Raw genomic sequence first — 21,179 nt, 5'->3', positions numbered from 1 at the left:
CCTTGGCAACTTAGCCAGACCCTGTCTAAAAAAATGAAAAAGGGCTGAGGATACTTCTCGCTGTTTGAACACTCCTAGGTTTAATCCTCAGAACCCGCCTTCCCCAAAGAAAATATTCAAAGGTCATTGAAAATTCTAGCAGCATACGAGGTAGTGTCTAGAAGACACCACTTGTTTTAAAGTTTAGTGACCAGTTTTAAAAATGGTTCTGAGTCATCCAAGACCACAGGAAAGTCAGGGGTCTTTGGATCAGCAGTCCTGGGAGGTGTGAAGATGTCTATGAGGTCATCAATGCCAGGCTAAGGTCTGTATGGCCTCCTCCTAACAATAGCCATGTTTGAAAAACAGATGGATAAATATATATATATATATATATATATATATATGCAAAGGGATATTTATGGAACATATATAAACATATACCTAACAATGTAAGTCCACATATATATAAAATATAGAAATTTATTCACATACATATATAGTTCTTCTCACTAGTCTGTGGTCCTTCACCAAAACATAAGAAAAGCCATCTTATATTTTTTATGGAATTATATTCATGCATAAGCATAAATATTTCTAATAAAAAATAGACACATATAAATTATATTGATTTCTTAATACACATATTACAAATAGTTTTTGAAAGGAAGTTTTTTTTTTTTTTTGGGGGGTGGTGGTGGTGGTGACCAGGAATTGAACTGAGGGGCACTCAACCACTAAGCCACATCCCCATCCTTATTTTGTACTTTATTTAGAGACAGTGTCTTAGTCTCGCTTTTTTGAGGCTGGCTTTGAACTCTCTATCCTTCTGCCTCAGTCTCCCGAGCTGCTGGGATTACAGGTGTACACCACTGTGCCCAGCTTGAAAGGAGAGTTTTTAGTATCAACTTTCCAATATTTTATTTCAAATTGAAAATTTTATAGATCTTTTAGTCTGTTTAGTTATGAGGTCCTGCATACATTGTTCCAGTGTCTTCTAATTATGAACTGTAATAATTTCTTCAAAAAAGACAGAGGGGGAAGGTATCTCACCTTGATAATCTTTTCTACACCAGAAGAGCAGATCATGTAGGTGTGGGGATTAAATCGGACCTGGTTAACAATAGAACGATGCCCTTTCAGCACCATGAAGGCTCCATTGACCACCCTGCCAATGCCACCTGGAAAGACACAAGGAAACAAAAATCAAACAATGAGATGGATCAAAGTAAAAATGTTCCAGTAATGGCTGACAAACAGCTCTGAACAGGAGCAGATATTTTTTTGTTGTTGTTAACTATGCCACCAAGAGAAAGCTTAATCTTACAGATAAAGTTGCTAAGGAAAGAGGCCTAAAACACCTCTCAGCATATGTGCTCTTACCAAGAGCCTTTATTTAGCTTGTAAGCGTTGCCCACGCCCACCCACTACAATTCCATTGTCAATGAAACCAAAGCTACTTAAAATGTTCCGCAAGTTTTTGATCCCCAAGTTGGAATAAAGTATACCCTAGAAAAGGCCAACTGAGCAAAATGAGACTGAACTGCTTGTACATATTTAGGCTGCTGAGACAGGGACAGGCAGAACCTGAAGCATATTATGACTTAATGCATAAATGGCATCTTGGATTCATTTGCCCTCAAGTTCTATGATGAAATACAGGAAACATGAAAATAATGGAGAGAATCCCCTTTACACCCCGATACCAGGGAGAACTAAAGATAAAGGAGATTTAGATCACTTCCATAATAAGTAAGGTCCAAGTATTAAGAATTTGAATTAGAGAGTAGGCTTTAAAAATACCATGTATAAGCTGGGCACTGTGGTACAGTCATTTAATCTCAGCTACTCAGGAGGCTGAGGCAGGAGGATCACAAGTTTGAGACCACCTTGGAAATTTAGTGAAACCCTATCTCAAATTTTAAAAAGGCGGGTGGGGCAGATATAGCTCAGTGGTAGAGCACTTGCCTAGCATGAGTGAGGTCCTTGGTTCAATCCCTAGTACTGTAAAAAACAAAGAAACCAAACCAAAACAAAACTATACAAAAACCTCCCACCACGAATGGATTAAATTCAACAGAACACAGAAAGCTATATTTTAAGGACAAACTTAAAGGCTTTCTTTTAAGTGAATGAGAAAAGTACCAGAGGCCTAGAACTTACAGTAGAATAAAGAGAGTTCATTTAATTAAGGACTACCTTCTTGTCCCTACCAGGAACATGGCACCACGAGGGTACGAAGTATGATTAGACAGTGTCTGCTCCATGCATCTCCATACTACTCCCAGTTCTACTTTGTTCAAAGATTAATTCCAAAGATTTCTTGATGTCTCCATGTCTAAAGAAAAATGACTAAACAATGTCCCTTCCCCTGACATAATACGGTTGTAGAGGTGTCTTCTGCTTTTAACCTGCTGATATGATGCAACTTCTTTTTTTGCCTTAGGGAAGAGATCCCCTTTTACTGCAATAGACATATCAGGGAAAAAAAAAAAAAAAAGTTTTGATAGCAAAATTCAGACTGCACTGATTTGCTTCTTGGTGCCCACTTAGCCACTTCTAGGTGCTTACTCAATTTGATGGGTGACAAAATTGTTCTTTGACTTAATGTTTTCCCATGTTTGGCTTTATTAATATTTGAATTATCCAGGATGGAAAACGCATTTAAAGCTATTCATATCTAAGCCCAACTTCATCAGGTTTACTAATAAACTACAAAGAGAAAAAAGAGTGACAAGGACACAGAACTGGAGGGTTTTTAACAGAGAAAAAGGATCAAGAAAGGTTAATTACTGAGGCAGGCTGCTACAGTGGGATCCCCTAGTTTGAAGGTTTCCAGGGTGTGGTGGGAAGAAAGAAGGTGACCAGGGCCTATCAAAATAAAAATAAACTTGAGAAAATTAGAGAAGAGGGATCCATGGGATTTAAAAACAGTCTGTCTAGATACAGGGATCTCAGCATCACTTAAGGAACTCCTTGGGTCTCTTTCTTTTCTAGGTAAGGTTGATTTGACAAGGATCATTCCTGCTCAGAGTTCTCTGTATTCTACTTTTTTGATATCCTGCCTCTACGCCAACATTGGGACAGCAATAGCAAATAAACTTTAGGTTAAACCTAGTATCAATCTCTTGTTTAATCCTACTGTCTTCATAAAAAGGAATTTAAGTAACTCAAAGAATTTATTCCAAGTCATATAACTAGTAGGATTTAAACCACACTCTATTTGGCTAAAATGTCTAATATGCTTTTCTTTCCACCATAGCGACAACTTTTAGGAAGTATAGGATTTGAACAGAACTGGATTTAGAGCCTTATAATAATTTTTACATCTTTCAGGCAGTTATCAAATGGGTTGGTTTTCATTTGAAGTCCTAAATAAAGGCAGGGGGTGTAGATTCTATCCAATGGTATTCTGAGCTGTAGAGGATCACCATGGGACATTTTGTTACACTGCCAACACTGAATACTCCATGAGAGTACATGAGAGTACAGCTGGATCTGTCTTATTTACTCTTGCACATCTAGAACCTTAGGTACAAGCCAAGCCCTAATGTAGAGCAGTTTCACAGTAAACACTTGCTGAATGGAGAGTGTAATTTTAGAATAAGTAACACTGAAGGAAGATGGATAGAGGATCTCATGACTGACAAAAGTAACATTTCTATCAGAGGCTACTTGGAATGCAATCATACTTTCAAATCTAAAGAATAATTAGAGGGTATCAAAGCCTGAAAATTTGGACCATGGAAAAATTATTTCATGCACTGTGACCTCATCTCATTTTTCTTCTTGGCAGCAATTTTTTTTTTTCTTGAAATGGGATCTCATGATCTTGCCTTAAACTCATGGGCTCAAGTGCTTCTCCTGCCTCAGCCTTCTAAGTAGCTGTGACTATAGCTGTACACTGTGTCTGGCTTTAGGAGTGATTTTAATATGCTGGGTTTTCTCCTTCTTCCCACCTAAACTGGTAACACTGGATCTAGGGTATCTAAAAGGAGGATGAAGGAGCCCGTCACAGGAGAGGCTTCAATGCCCAGGGAGGCCGCCGCACAGACTCCACACAGGGCCACAGTGGCCTCTGTCCACTGGAGCGTGTCCATGGCCACTGCCCTGGGGAATGAAGTCAATAGATCCAAGGCATTGATGGCCCTATAAAACAGGTACAGGAAGCATTATTGCTGCCATTTATTGCAGGTAACCAAGGCTCTGTATACAGAATCATAGAAGTGAATGGGCTTGAGGTTCTCTATAGTATCTTTCCTGGTTCTTGTGTTTCAAATGATTGAGTTTAGCTGCTACTATGTACAGCTTAAATACAATGATGACTGAGAATAAATTTTTATTAGCCTTGGAGACATGGATAAACCAAAGACTTTGTTTTAATCAAGATGCCAATATTAGTAAGAACCTGAGATTTTTCCTCCATTACTTTGCTAAACTCTGATAAACAGCAGGGTCAAATTGGAAGGAACTATGAATTTTTTTTTCTTCCCACAAGAACTGTTATAATCTACATAAATTTCATCTGTAAGGTGAAGACCCAGGTGAAGATCAATCTCAGTTCATGTTGTTGAGTCATAACCTAATTACTAATAATGAGCACCAATGAATAAAATATCACATATTCAGGAAAAAAGGACCTCACTCATTCTTCACTTGTCATTTGTTTATGTAGTTCTGTAATAATAGTCACTTTTTAGGGCCATCTATTTGGGCTAGTTTAGTCAAACATGCTGGTAATCTGTAGGTTTCATTCAAAAGTCAAAGCTGAAGTTCTCATATAGTTATCTTTGTATGGTTTAGAAGGTATGCTAGAGAGGTGGGGAAGGCTATAAGTCACCTTATCTATTCTATTTCAAGACCCCAGAAAAGAAAGCGAGAGCAGGCCATCTCATAGAATTCCAGCACCAGGAATTCACTCGCTACCTTAGGGGACCCCAGGATACAAACACCTTAGAGAAAGCACCTTGCTCAGAATCCCAAGGTTTTTCTAAAATGTTTTGGCCACTGGACACAGTGCTACACACCTGTAAGCCCAGTGACTCAGGAAGCTGAGGTAGGAGGATTGAGGGCAGTCTGGACAACTTAGTAAGACCCTGTCTCAAAACATAAAAAGGGGTGCTGGGGTTGTGGCTCAGTGGTAGAGTGCTTGCCTAGCATGTGTGGGGCACTGGGTTCATTTCTTAGTTATTTTTATATATATATATATACACACTTTATATATACATATTCTTTATATGTATATATAAAGAATAAAATCAAGGTCTATCAACATCTAAAAAAAAAAAATATATATATATAAAACATAAAAAAGGGCTGGGGATGTAGCTCATTGGTAGTGTGCTCTGGGTTCGACCTCCAGTAAAACATACATCTCTCTTCTCTATTTATTCTCTTTTCATCACATTCAGCCAGAGGTTTATCTTCTCAGGCCTCTCAAGGATCAGAACACCACTCCCATTTCTAAACAATGTCAGTAACTTCTTTCTTATCAATGCCACAGGTTTCACAAAGTCCTCCAAGAAAGACTAAAAGCTAAAAGCAATGTGGTCAAGATTTTTTGATGCCTTGGTCTAAAAGCAACATATCAATTATGCTGGGGAGTGGTCCTCAGTGGCGCTTGAGCTATAGAAGAAGGCACTTCAGTATTTTGTACTCAGTTCCAAATGCAACCTGGAAAAAATAGCATCATTGATTTTCTTACTGGAGATTTTGGCTAGTAATCCATTAATTAATTGATGTCCCTGGACAAACACCTTTGTGATAATGGGAAGGAAAAAAGTATTGAGGGAAAAAAAACAAACAAAAAAAAAAACTTCCCTGAGATCAGGAAAGGGAAAGTATGAAGCAGCAGCAAGGGACAGAAACCAGATGATTGGAAAGGGCTGATGGAAGACAAAAAAACAAAACAGCAGAAGATAAAATTTGTATTTCCAAGTGAGAACACTGGTCATTGTGAAGAGGAAAATTTTTTTTTTTTTTTTTTTTTTTTTGGTATTAGGGAAAACCCAGGGGTACTTAACCCCTGAGTTACAACCCCAATCCTTTTAAATATTTTATTTAGAGACAGGGTCTTGCTGAGTTGCTTAGGGTCTTGCTAGGTTGCTGAGGCTCACTTTGAACTCGAGATCCTCCTGCCTCAGTCTCCTGTGCTGCTGGGAGGAAGATAACCTTGATCCTGGAAGATTTAGATGCTGACATATCAAGCAAGTAGGAAAAGAGTTAAGTATATAATAAGATGGACTTGACAAATAACTGCTAAGTGGAAATTAGTGAAGAACAACTGTTAGGAAATGGTATAGAAAAATATACTCGAATAAAAGAGACAGACTGTGATGTAGGAAATATTTTCAGTATTTTATGGAAGAATCTTATTTGTAGCTCTACATTGAAGCATATAGAAAATCCTGCAAAACATTAATAAAGCAAAACTGTGAGCAAATAAGTAAAATGTGGTACAACTTTATAGGAGAAGTTGAAAAAATCAGTTAATAGTAATTATTCAAATGATACAATGGACATCAAATTTCTAGTTACCTTCTTAGGCTTCAAAAAATTCAGCATACTATAGTATGTGATACTTGCCAAAGAATCCAATGGTCAATTTCAGTCTTCTGACTCATTTTTCTTGACCTATACAAGATTCAACATAGTTGCTTCCTTCATGGATTTCCTAATACCTCATTGGTCACCCCTTCTTGATCTTCTCCTGACTTCTAAATATTGGAATGCTTTAGGGTATGTCCTTGTCTCCATCTCTTGATCAGTTACACTCACTTGCTTGGACTCGTCCAGTCTATAGTTTTAATGACTACCTATGTGGTACCAAAACTTGCATTTTTGTTTCCAGTCCAGACCTTTGTTTGGTACTAGGGATTGAACCCGGGGTGCTGTACCACTCAGTTACATGCCCAGCCTGTCCACATTTTTTGTTGTTGTTGTTTGAGACAGGTTCTTGGCTAAGTTGCCAGGGCTGGCCTTGAACTTGTGATATTCCTGCCTCAGTCTTCCAAATTGCTGGGATTACAGGTATGTGCCACCAAGCCTGGCTTTAGTCCAGACCTTTCTCTTTCCAGACCTCCAAATTATTCATTCAGATCTCTATCTGAATGTTTAAAGAAATATCTCAAACTATGTGACCCTCACCCATTGCCCATCTTTCAGGAAATCCTGATGGTTTTAATTCCCAAATAACTAATCCCTAGTTTGTTGGTTCAAGCCACCACCACTCACCTGTATCATGAGACTCCTAGTGTTCTCCCCATTTCTGTCTTTGGCAGCCCTACTCCTATATCCATCCTCAACCTCAATAATAGCCAGAGTGATCCTCTTGAAATAGGTCAGATCATGTCATTTCTCTGGTCAATATTCTCTAATGGATCCCCATTTAAGTTCCCCATTTACTCAGTACAAGTAAATGGAGAACCATTAGTAGTGTAAATGGTGGGATACTCACTGCACCACACTTCCCTTGAACTTCATCTCCTATCATTCACCCTAGGATCACTCTGCCTCAATACATTGGTCTCTATATAATTTATCAAACAGATGAGGCACTCTTAATTCAGGACTTTCATGCAGGCTCTCTGTGAAATGCTTTTCCTCTAGATTGCTGCATGGTTCTCTCTTTTTCCCTCTGGGGATTTTGCTCAAATGAGACCTTCTCAATGAGGCCTATACTGAACATTCTAGCAAAAATTACATACCCTTGACCTCCTACAACACCATTTCCTATACTCCTTACTCTGCTTTACTTTTTTCCATCACACATCCAACTTTTAAACATGTTATTTATTTTGTCTATTTTTAATTGTCTGTTCCCCTAGCTAGAAGGTAAACTCCATGATAGCAGGATTCCTTTGTTTCTACTGTATCCCAAATCCCTAGAACAGTACCTGGCATTTTAGGTCTTCAATAAATACCTGATGAATGAATGAAAAGATCTAAGTGTATGAGACTATGAAATTTGAACATGCAGGAGAAAAAAAAACAACTCTTATTTGTGGGTTTTATTACCCAACATGCAGATTTCCAAATGTGTTTCTCTGTCTGTATTTTCCTGTTGCCAATTTCGGATGTTTCTTTTATAGCACTTTTACTGTAGTATGAGCAGAGAAATGAAGCAATTGAAACCCTACCTGTTGTTCAGGGTCCTTTAAAATGCTGATTCCATGAAAACTTTGCCAATCTTCCAAAAATATCTTCTGACCCCCCTTAATTTTATCTTTTTTATGGACTTTGGAATTCACTTTTAAATTGAGTGTTATAATGGAAATTCTTTGAAGAAAGTGTTTATCTTTTGATGGCCCACATAGCTTTGCATGATATCTTATCTAAAGATATTCAGTAAGTGAGCAAACTGAAGTAAACCCGTCACCATTTTCTCTGGATGGAAGCTTGAGGGAAAAAGTTAAAAGCTACCCCTTGGTAAAATGAGGGTTTTTTTTTTTTGGGGGGGGGGGTGGTAACTAGGGATTGAACTCAGGGGCACTCAACCACTGAGCCACATCCCCAGCCCTATTTTGTATTTTATTTAGAGATAGGGTCTCACTGAGTTGTTTGGCGCCTTGGTTTTTGCTGAGGCTGGCTTTGAGTTCATGATCCTCCTTGCCTCAGCCTCCCAAGCTGCTGGGATTCCAGGCTTGCACTACCATGCCCAGTTAGAATGAGGTTTTTTAAGTAGCTGTTGAAACAATCTATTTCATTCCTGACTTTACCGGTAGAATTAAAAGCTTACTGATATGAGGAGCAAAAAATTACTCTATTCTTCTTCTTGGTACATAAGGTGCCCAAACTATCTCTTAGCATTTCTAAAAGGCCTGAGAACAGTTTCAGTGTCTTCAAGTTTCAAACCACAAAGAGAAATACAATCAAGAGTACTGACAACACAGAGCAGTGGCTGCTTCTTGGGGACCATGTAACCACTTAAGAGATGAGAGAAGTCGGATGGGGGCAGCCAGCGCTGTCAGGAAAGCTCAAAGAGCTCCACATGCAGCAATGCTTAGCTGGACAAAAAAGTCAATTATATTGCATTCTTTCATCATATGTACTTCACATGTGTTTGCAACCAACTACTTGTAACCGATTAAAAACACTTGTTTTCTAATTACATGGGAGAAAAAAAATACATGCCTAGCTTAATTCACTTGAGAGTGAATACATGTCTAGAAAAAAGAAGAGGGACAGAGCATACACACATACGCCAGCCCACGAATACACATTTACAGCTGTTTTCAGCCTACTTCCTCAGCCTCCTGCCAGTGGGGGAGGCTGCAGTGACTCGACAGTGAAGATGCATGTTTCTCTATTCCATTCAGGGAAAAATTTGTCAAATAAGGGAACCATTTAAATTAGTGATGAGTCAAGAGCAGTCTCCATGTAAGAACAACTCAACCAGCCATTCACGAAGGCACCAAAGGACAATGTTTTGTTCTCTAAGGAGTTTTTAAAAGGAGTGTTAAAAAACAGAGAAAGATTTCTTAATGAGGAATAATAATCACTGGGTAGCCTACTAAGTACTCTCACAGTAACTCTAAGAAGGTAGTTATTATTGCTGTTGATGATGTTATTATCTTTATTTTACAGATGAAGAAACAAAGTTTGGCAAGATTAGGCAATTTTTTTCAAAGCCTACAACTGGCAGATGAATGGATTAGGAATTGAAAATCAGGTCTACTAGTTCTTATAACATTAGACTTCTTTCCAAAAATAGTAAGGTCTTTTAGAGTAGAGGCCTATCTCAGGGAAAGTCACTCTATCTGTGAAAACCTTAAAACCCTTTCTAACAAGAATCAGGGGAAAGTAAAGGGAAATATAAATGTTTTCTTTTCTTTTTCGTTAATATTTTTATTTGTAGATGGACACAATACCTTTATTTTGTCTATTTAGTTTTTCAATGTGGTGCTGGGGAATGAAATACAAATGTTTTCAAGGGACATCCACCTCCTCCACTTTGTTAACTCCATCAGTTCTATACCTAAGTTACTAGGGAAAAAGTGTTTTGTAAATCATGGAGCTATACTAATCCTACCATTCCTAGTAATAACGTGTTTTATATTTGAGTGCACATAGTTTTCAGAAAGCTTCCAAGACTATGAAATCATCACAGAATATTAGGCAAGTGTGGGGACAATTTACAGAAGAAACTGAGATTCAGTCAACCTACTTCAGAGGTTTAAAACATTCTGATGAGTTTTTTATTTGCCACAGCAAAAGTTCCAGTTCTATTCCTTCCTCTGATTTTTAAAAGGGCTTTCAGAAATGAGCTATTTAGGGGCTGGGGAGATAACTCAGTTGATAAAGTGCTTGCCTTGCAAGCACAGGGCCCTGGATTCGATCCCCAGCACGGCAAAAAAAAAAAAAAAAAAAAAAAAAAAGAGCTGTTTATTTGATATCAACTGAAAACTAGAATCCAAGGTAGCAAGTTTTATTGTGGGTATAGGTCTTCTATCTAGAAATTTTCTCTTCAGCCCACTAGAGAGTCCCTGTATGAACTACTTAACCAACTCTTTAAGTTAGAACTGTTTATATAATAAGTAAATTTTATCTCTTTGGAGTCTGTGTAGTATTGAAAAAAAGAAAGAAAGAAATGAAAAGAAAAGAAAGACTCATTAAGTTTTTCTGAACAGGAGAGTAGAGAAGAAAAAGAGGCCCTTGCTTTTGGCTTACTCTCAGGACTCTCTCAGCATCTGATCCACACTGTGAAGCACACAGCAGGCATTCAATAAATGCTGAATGCTTGACATCTTCAGTCAAGTACTGATTATACTATTAAGGTATGTAATAACAAGCCAGCTTCCCCTCACTGGCCTGCCTTAGCATCTTATATTCAATAAGGAGAGAGACAGCGAGCACATGTGAGCATACACACACATGCTTGTCCTCATCTGTAACTGTTTAAGTCACAGAGGCAATAGCTTAGATTAAGAGCTTCCTGAAGGATCATCTTCCTCAAAGCATTCAAAACTAGAACTCAAGGGTCACATATAGCTCTCTGTTGTTTTATTTGGCTTGTTGAACCTTGCTGAATATTTTTGTAAACTATAAATTGATTGCTAACACTTGAAAACAGAGATATCACATACAAAAATGAAAGGTAGAAGTATCCCTGAAGATGGGATGAAGAGAGGGGCTAAAAACATGTACAAAGAGCAGCTCCGCCATCATGTTCTTCCCAGGAGCCCACCTGGCCAGGAAATTGTACTTGCCCTATACAAGCAGAGGCCCAAGGGTTACCAACTGAAGTTGACCTAACATTGGGACATGAGCCACACATGGTGGTGCACACCTGTAATCCCAGTGACTCAGGAGACTGAGGCAGGAGGATCACAAATTCGAGGCCAGCCTCAGCAACTCAGGAAGACCCTAAGCAACTTAGCAAGACCCTGTCTCTAAATGTTAAAAAAAGGGTTGGGGATGTTGCTCAGTAGTTAAGCACCCCTGGGCTCACTCCCCAATACCAAACTAAGAAGGAAAAGAAGAGGGGGTGGCATGAGACACAGGGGTTGGGGTATGACTACACAAAAATTTGTATATAGATCTATGAGACCCACTGTTCCATTCCCCTATTTGGCTCTTAGGAAAATAGTTTAACTGCCAGGCAAATATTCTTCACATAGGAGAATGAAGATTCTCTTTTGGGAAACTAACTGATTTCAATAGTAGAAAATCAAGAGAACATCCAAAATTAAAAATTCGGAAAAATATTATGAGTATGTTATGTATAAAGATAGACTGTTATGTTGTGGCTGTTGTTTTTTAAAGCTTTATAATATTGATTTTAAAACTACATCTCTGTATTACTTGGAAAGAAGTACTTAATTACAACAATAGTAGAAGAAAAAAAGAACAAGAAAGTGCATAGTGCATAGAAAGTGTAAAGATTTGTGAATAAGAAACGAATGTGGGTGGGTTCTGTTAGAATAGTAGCAGGAAGGCTGAATCCCCAAATGAGCTGAGGTTTGCTAAAAATAACTAAAATGATGCTTCTGTTACATGGAGAGCAAGATGACGATAAAAGGAACAGACTTTCTGTGATTGATGATGTAATGTTGAAGAAAGACCCAAGAGAAAACAAGCCCTTCAACTACCAGTTAGTGAATCCAACAAGAGGGATAATCATAAAGTTCTGTCCTTGTGGACAGAGAAACCACAGCACCAGGACCAGCCACAGCCTGTGTGGAAACAACAGGCTTCTAGCCAACTCTAAGTATAATTTAAGTAGATCCCAGCTTAAGTGATACTGGGTGTACTTTCTGAAATACCATGTAGCACACTTTAGAATTAATGAGCCAGGGATTTTTCTCTAGTCAGTAAGATTACATCTACTAAATTCATTCAGTTAATCCTTAACTGAGGTAGGACAAATTCAGAGAAGAGAAATCAAAACAGCAGAATATTATTTCTTTGAGGAACTACCAAACAAATGTGAGGGTACTATCTCTGAAAAAATATCCAGAAGAGGACATGAGAGCTATCTTTTAAGAGAAAGGGACACCAGGATGCACATGCCCATAGACAGATGAGGACACTGCAAGAAAGTGGCCATCTTCAAGTCAAGGAGAGGGGCCTCAGGAGAAACCAAACCTGTTGACTCTTTGATCTTGGACTTCTAGCCTCCAGACTTGTGAGAAAATAAATTTCTGATTTTTAAGCCACCCTGTCTACGGCATTCCAATATTGCAGCTCTGGCCAACTAAGTGGCCCCTCCCCTAAAGCGGTACAGAAATGACCAGGGAGAGGAAAAAAACCTATTGTTAATTCTTTCTCATTCTTTCATTATACAAATGTGAAAAAGATTTCAGAGAATAGTACCAGAAAGAAGAGGTGATTTATCGGATTTCTATTTAAAAAGTCACATTGACTTAATAATCGAGAGCTTTTCAAGATCAGGTAAAAGTTAAAATTAAGCCCAAAGATTACATTTAAGTTAATCAGTTGAGGATTTACAAGGGTGGGGGACTTAATCCAGAATGACAATGTGAGAGCATCACCTTTTGTTCAGGTAGACTGCTGCTGTCCTGTCTGGAAAACTTCACTCATGCTTTCCAAATTCTAGAAGGGGAAAAGCTCTTCTATAACTTGTTTAGTAGTTAGGACATAGCGACTGGATAGTTAGCCAAAAGCAGTACTCAACAGGTTTTGAAAGGCAGAGTTTTGGTAACAATATGGTTAATTCAGCACAAGGCAGTCAAAAACTTCCCTCAACTCTGAGCATTGGACACATTTTGTGTCATGCACTTGGCATAGTCCTCTTTTCTGTTTCTAATGGCTGCTTTCCAGTCTGATGCTATGCATTGCCCAGAGCAGAGGGCTGTATTGAGCTGTCCTCAGTATAAAAAATAAGTTTAAAGTAAATTTCTACCAGTAACTCATTCGGCACATGAAGACATTATTACCAAAAATGAAGAAAGATGATCTATACTATTTGAAAACTCAGATGGCTTACATCCAAATTCACAGAAAGCTATAGACTTTTCTCAGAATATATCTAGAGTAAATGTAGAAATATTTGTTTCTTGTCTGGAGTTACAAAATCCCAGGAAGTATACCTGTCTGTCAACATAGAAAGGCTCCCTTTAGTTAACTTCACTAGGGAGGCCAAAAGAAGGGAAAAGCCTTAACAACAGTTGATACATACATCCTCTCACGGCACTGTAATGACAAAGATCAATAGAACCAACCATAACAGTGTGTTCATTCTTGGAAGATACTCACCTGCTTCTGGATCTGCAGGAATTCTCCACATGTAAAGGTTGAAGTCATCAGAGCCTGAAAGGATATACTGTTGGGGCAAAAAATATATTTTAATATATTATTTTATAATTGGATAGGTAATTATTCAATTATAATATATGATAATAAATTTAAAAATATACATGTAGATTTATAATATGTATCTATTTGTATAGAAAGAAGCTTTTAAAAATAGATAAACAAGATAAATGGGCATATATTTATAAAGCATCACACAGCAAACATCCTCATTAAAATACCTCAAAATCAAAAGGCTTGTGACTAAAACTTAGCAACAAAGACACAATCCAATTCAAAAATGGGCAAAAGACTTGAACAAAAAGTACAAGCCAAGATGTTCAATATTGTTAACAATCAGGGAAATGCAAATCAAACCCAACATGAAATACCACTGCATGCCTATTAGAAAGGCTATTACAAAAAGAGACAGCAAATATTGGCTAGGATGTGGACAAAAATGGAACCCTTAATACTAGTATTGCTAGTGGGAATGTAAATTTTTGAGCCATTGAAGAAAACAGAATTCCTCAAAAAAGTTAAATGTAGAGCTATGATATTACTCAACAAATTCAAAGGTATACATTCAAGAATTGAAGCAAAGATTCCAACAAATATCTGTACAGAACTCTAACAAATATCTCCACGTGTACAGACTGAAGTCATCAAAGCCTGAAAGGATATACTGCTGCAGTCATAGCAGCATTACTCATAATAGCCAAAAGGTGAAAGCATCTCAAATGTCCACTGATAAATGGGAAAACAAAATGTGATAATACCAAATACAATGGAATATTATTCAGCATTTAAAAGGGAGGGGATTCTGACTCATAATACAACAGGGATGAACCTTGAGGACATTATAATAAGTGAAATAAGGAAGACACAAAGACACAAATATTAAATGATTCCATTTATATGAGGCACTTAGAGTAGTAAAATTAATAAAAAACAGTGAGTAGATTGGTGGTTGCCAAGGGTTGGGGGAGTTGGTGTTTAATGGGTATCGAATTTCAGTTTAGAATAATAAAAACTGCTGGAGCTGGACGGTAGTGATGGGTCCACAGGACAAAGTAGATACATTCAGTGCCACTGACTACACGTTTTCATTATTGTTCAATTAATTGCTTATTTTTTGGTGTTAGGGTTTGAACCCAAGGCCTCACAAGTGCTAAGCACACTCTTATCACTGAGTTACACCTCCAGCCCCTGAACTGTACATTTTTAAATGGTCAACATAGCAAACTTCATGTTATGCTTATTTTACCACAATTTGAAAAAAACAAAAAAGAATTTAATTCAGAAGATAAAGAAGTAAGAGCTTCCCAGATCTTTCATATAAGGTCAAGCATCCTGTACTTCCCTCATGCCAAGACATCTTTGAGTCAGAAGCCATTGCCAACACAGCCACAAATTAGTGCCACAGGCATAAGCAATCTCCATTTAGGCGACAGCTTCAAATTGCTTATCTTAAAAAGGACACTATACCAGATTTATTCTAATTTAGATTCATAAAAGTACTGTCTAACATTGTCAATAGCAACAAGTGAACAATTCTGGAGAGTTCATTTATTTCCACGCATTAACACAAGTGTTTTAAGTTAAAGGTCAATATTACTTCCTGCCTTTTGGTCCCATCTTGCTTATTTCACTAGAAAAAGAAAGGCCTACAATTTCTTAAGAAACAAAAACAAACAAACCAAACCAAACAAAACAAAACAAAACAAAACACTTCTTAATCAAGCTGTGCTTGATGGCACATGCCTGTAGTCTCAGCTATTTGGGAGGCTGAAGCAAGAGGATCCCAACTTTGAGGCCAATCACAGCAACTTAACAAGACCCTGTCTCAAAATAAAACAGGGGACTGGAAATATAGCTCAGTGGTAGGGTGCCACTGGTTTCAATCCCCAGCAAGCCACACCCCCCCCCCCCCACATACCCAAAAGCAAAACCAAGAAAATCTCTTACTCCAAAAGGTTGTTGTGGATATATCCCCACCAAAAGGTAAATTCAATATATATATATATATATAACCTCATGCTTAACATAAATACTTTATTAACTACTTGGCAATCATTTAAAAATCAACTTATTAGTCTTCAAAAAAATTTGTAGAAATATGAGAAAAGACACAAAGGCAGGTAGGTTTAAAGATGAAGCAAACGCTATCCATAAGGGCTGGTGATTAAGCCAAGATACAGTGGGAAAAGTTCAGTTTCCTCATCTGCAAAATGAGAGAAATGAACTGGTTGCTCTGGGGCACTATGGTGCTTACAAAAGCATGTAAGGTAATGCCTGGGTTTCTAAGAAGCTTAAATCAGGTAGAAAATAGAAAACGTTAGGTATTTGACAACATGTTGAAGTTGCAGAAGTTCAAGTTGAAGGAGAAGCCGCTACATGCCATTATGAGGAATGAGGCCTGGTGACTCTTAGAAGAGACACAAGATAGATTTGAGCACTGAGCCAGGTTCAGAGAAAGATGTAGTTTAAAAGTTGAGGGGATGGAAGGAGCAAAGATAAAGCAATAGCTCCCTTGAAGTCTACAGCTTTAACACAAACAGAAAGCCAGGTACAGTTCCCTCCTCCACGCTCTCTCATACCCCTCAGGCCTTACTGCTTTGCATACTTTGCCTGATCTTTAACTGCCAGGTATCCACATTTCTTCCCAAGGGCATTCTCCAAAGCCTGTTAGTCCGCTTTGGGGACTGAACACTCCTTCCAAGCAGCCTTCAACCAATGACCCAATGACACAAGTTGGTATATCAACAGTCCAGCTTCCCTGGCCCCAGACAGAAGAACTCTGATGTTTGTGTTCTATGCCCTGTCCTTCTCAGGGTCAAACTTCATTGCCCACAGTTGTAGCTGGCTCACGAAATCTTCCTTCTTTTCCTTGTCTTACTTCTCTAGTCCTCTGCTAGAGGTTTACTGCACTTCCAAATAAACGAGTTGCACCTGAAACTTGAACCCAAATAAAGATAAATGGGGTGGGATTGCAGAACACAAAAGAACTGCCCATTAATTATTTGTATATATGATACAGAAATTATTTATTATTCAGCATCTCATTTCATGCTTAGGTTAAGAGGAGTGACAACTTTCATATTCAATTCCTGTTATTTTGCCTCCCTACTCACATCTTCACAAACCAAAGGAACAAAAAATAAATTTTAAAAAAGAGTGAACTGAAGTTTTACTACTTTATTGCAAAGGATCAGAGCTTTCCTATTTGTTCAGCTATTCACCAGGCAGAGGCCTGAAAAGGCAAAAGGGACTTCCAGAGACTGCTGACTCAGAAGACTGCCTTAGAAGGAAAAAAAACTCTCCCACAGAGTAATATGACAGATCCTAAAATATGCAGAAAATGCACAGAATGTCCAAGCTTTCTCTCAGGAATAAAGGCAACTCCTGACCTCTCTCTCTCTCTTAAAACTACTCTTCTACCTACCACAATAGAATTGCTCAGGATGATTTCCAAGGAGGGGGTCTTGACCCACTATGTCTAGTCAAACTGTTTAAGTATTCACACACACTAGACTCACAAAATACCCTGAGGAATTCGTTTATGGCATTTTGTGGTTGTCTGCTGGACCCCTGCCAGCATTAAAAGTTGGCTGTCTAGGATAATACTGACTGTGAGAGACTGAAATAAAAGTGAGTTCATTCCTTTATTTACTGAACAAATATATATGGAATGTCTACTATGTACTAGGTACTGTTCCAGGGAAGGGAATACATAATTGATCAAAAGAGACCCTGTTCTTGCCCTTATGAAGCTTATTTTCTACTGAATGGAATAAGAAAAAAAAAAAAAATACACACATACAATGTCAATAAAAGGAAAAAATTCAACAATGACAAAAACATATATATAGTGTGTCTGGTGGTGGAAGTACTAAAGAGAAAAACTAAACAGCAGGTTAAGGCCTACTAGCTATGGTGAGGGTGGTTAGGTTCCGTTTTATACAGGGTGGTCACAGAAGGCCTCTCTGATAAAATGGCATTTTGAGCACAGCCCTGAAGGAAATGAGGGAGCAAGTTATGTGCATATCTGGGGAGACCAGTACTCTATAAGAGGCACAGAGTTCTCGTTTATTTAAAAATATAAGATAGGGGCTGAGGTTGTGGCTCAGTGGTAGAGCGCTTGTCTGTCATGTGTGAGGCACTGGGTTCAATTCTCAGCACCACATATAAAGAAATGAATAAAATAAAGGTCCATCAACAACTAAAAAAATATTTATAAAAAAAATATAAGATAGCCATTAAGAGCTCTTTGATCTTTTTTTTTTTTTTTTTAATTTTTTTATACCTATGGGAAAGTGCAGATTATTATTCCAAGTGGGTTTGATGCAGATTTGACATCAGAGTAGGCAGAAAGATTCCTTTTTCTTTTAGCTGGGCAGTGGTGCCTGCCTGTAATACCAGTGACTCAGAGGCTGAGGTAGGAGGATCCCAAGAGTTTGAGGCCAGCTTCAGCAATTTATCAAGGCCCTAAACAATTTAGTGAGACCTAAATCAAATTTTAAAAATAAAAAAAAGAGTCTGGGGATGTAGTTCAGTGGTTAAGTGCCCCTGGGTTCAATTCCCAGTACATTTAAAAAAAAAAAAAAAAAAAGAAAAGAAAAGAAAGAGGCCTTTCTTCTAAAGCTGTGCTGGGACAGTCATTACCTCCTGGACACTGGCTGGTTAGAGCCTCAGACTGAGGCCAGCTAATGGCTAGTGCTCAAGAGGGACTAACAGGGCACTGCAAGTCTTGGTGGGCTACCTCAAATATTTGCTATGGGATTCCAGGGAAAATAAGCAAGAAAACAAAGACTAAATAGTTCCAATGCAAACCACTAACAAAAGAAATTCAAAGGATAAAAATTATATTAAAACATATAAAACACACTAATTATCTGACTTAATCATAAGATTGAACTTTACCTCAAGTGGTAAGAATGGAGATAAAGGGTTTTTTCCTCTCTCTTTTCCTTTCTTGTGTGTGTGTGGAGTGGGGGAAGAGAAGCAAGGGGATTGCTGGGTTGAACCCAGGGCCCTGCCCATGGAAGGCAAGTGCCCTACCATTGAGCTCCTCTTTTCACGCCTTTTTTTCCCTTTATATCTTTATATCTAATTTCAAACAGTAAGAAAACACTCTTAACCAAGGTATCTGGTGTCTGGGGCTTGAAGCTCACTCAAAGTAAAGGGCTTTTGGTCTAAATAACAGAAAAGTTTGGCACCAGATAGCCCTCTATAAATAGGCAAACTATAGAAAGATGAGAAAAAATGGTTGCTGTGATTTCCTATGTTTAACATTTTCATTTCCTTTTGTGATGCAGGACTTCACAATCAATGTTTGCATTTAAAACATCAAAAAGCCTAATGATGGCTATTCAGTTTTAGAAAAGGGCAAAAACTAAATTAAGGTAGTATTAAATTTATGGCTGAATGGGGCACAAGTATGAAGAATTCATTTCACTTATCTAAGTTTTAAGTGTACCTCTAAATTCTAAACAGTGCAGGGTAAACCACAATAAAAAAAAAAACTCACTTTACATGAGTCTTTACCTTGTATCCTGACTGAGAACAACAGTGAGGTCTCTAAAGAAGGAGAAAAAATGTTTTAAATATTCTGCAATGGAGTCCCCATTTCCCAAAATGTTCTGAGTTGAAGGAGGAGGTAGAAGACCATAGGTTACTTCAGACTAGGGAGAAGACATACTTAATTTTAACTTGGGTTTGTGGGCAACATGGGTGATACCAATGTAAAAATGAGACTGGGTAGTTGTGTGGATCCCTATTAACCATTATCCTTTCCAGCTGGCCACAGATATTAACGGTTGATCACACTCTGACCCACACCCCACTGTTCATTCATTCTGTGATCCAAGAGGACAACCTGTTTACTAATCTCAAACAGTCTAGTCATTTTAAGTAGTTAATTTGAGTCCAAAGAATGGAAGGCTTTTAGTTAATCCACTGTCAGTATACAGATATAACTTGCTCAAGCATAGGGAGAGATAACAGCAGCTCCTTCTTAATAGATTTCAAGAAGGAACACATCATGGCCACCACCAAAAACACTAAAAAAAAAAAAAAAAAAAAAATTACTGAATTAGCACTGTCACTGTCTCATTTGCCCAAATGTCTTCTGTTAATCTACTAACCTTTATAGAAAACAGCTACTCAAGTAATACTCCCTACTCTCTAGTATTGTTGTAATGTCCAATGTTGTGGTTTAGATATGAGGTGTCCCCCAAAAGCTCATAAGCTCATGTATGAGACAATGCAAGCATTTCAGAGGTGAGATGATTAGATTATTATCGGTGTAGCCTAATCAGTATATCGATCACTGATATGGATTAACTGGGTGGTAACTGTAGGCAGGTCGAGTGTGGTTACAGGAAGTAGGTTGCCAGGGGCATGCCTTTGGGGTTTATACTTTTCTCTGGTGAATGCAACTCTCCCTCAGCTTCCTGGTTGCTTTGTTCTGAGCTGCTTTCCTCCGCCATACCCTTCTGCCTCATGGAGATCCAGAGCTATGAAGTCAGCTGACCATGAGCTGAACCTCTGAAACTGTAAGCTACAATAAAAATTTCCTCTTCTAACCTTGTTCTTTTCAGGTCTTTTAGTCACAGCAGTGAAAAAGCTGACTAAAACATCTTTCTTTATCTCTTAAATTATACATGTTCTCTAGAAAGATTCTTTCATTTGCAGGGTATTTTGCTAGCTAGGATACCCAGAGAAGCTCACAGAGTCACCCAAGACACAAAAAATTTTTAGTGATTTGTAGGTTTAAAAAAAGATCAAATGTGGTCTGTCACAGAAAAATTATTAAACAGAAGCTTGCTGGGGGGGGGGGGAATCAAGTTAATTAGTACCCTCAAGCAATGCAACTATTTGTCTCTACTTAACACCTTCAATTAAACATCTGTGGTTAAACAAAACCCCAAATTTGGAATACAGATAACTTCCTACTATTACATTATTATAGCCTTTGTAGGTTTAGAAATATGAATATAAACAAAATGCCCAACCCAATCTGAGTTATGAAGAAGAAAATTTCAGAAGGGATAAGCCATCCACCTGATATGCAGAATATGACTCAACAGAACCTTTGGAAACAAAAGTCTCTCACAGCTCTCTTAGATAGATGGGATGGATGGGTGGACAGAGAGATACATAAATGTGTATATGTGTGTGTGTGTGTGTGTATGTGCGCGCGCGCGAATGTCTGCATTTGATACTCTGAAACGTCTGCTGAAGGAGGTATTGTCCCTGAATACTGGTCAGCTTACATAGATCCCTCCAAAGACTCTTTCCATAATAATTGATTAATTATCCTCCAATAAATGACATGCCTGTCTGATTAACTATATTGACAAGGACAGAAAAACCAGATGGCTCTGTAATAAATGGATTAGTAACAGAAGAGAGATTGCTATTTAACATTTAAATCAAATACAGTT

The 21,179-nt window shown here is 38.0% G+C and overlaps 1 protein-coding gene across 2 annotated transcripts in view; it reads right to left on the bottom strand.

Annotated features, from left to right (window-relative positions):
- The window catches only part of DCAF5 (DDB1 and CUL4 associated factor 5), a 96,785-nt gene that overhangs the window by 9,992 nt on the left and 65,614 nt on the right, over positions 1 to 21,179 (bottom strand). For both annotated transcript variants that reach the window (XM_079127089.1, XM_079127088.1), the window contains exons 7-8: positions 13,696 to 13,762; positions 1,033 to 1,160 (exon numbers count right to left, since the gene is read on the bottom strand). In XM_079127089.1, the coding sequence (XP_078983215.1) occupies positions 1,033 to 1,160; positions 13,696 to 13,762 (195 nt within the window). The remainder of the gene's footprint in view (positions 1 to 1,032; positions 1,161 to 13,695; positions 13,763 to 21,179) is intronic.

Source organism: Sciurus vulgaris (assembly GCF_902686455.1).
Source record: "Sciurus vulgaris genome assembly, chromosome: 2".
In the NCBI taxonomy this organism is placed as follows: domain Eukaryota; kingdom Metazoa; phylum Chordata; class Mammalia; order Rodentia; family Sciuridae; genus Sciurus; species Sciurus vulgaris.
Note: the sequence above shows the minus strand (reverse complement) of the source record. Positions and strands in the feature narration are given on the sequence as shown.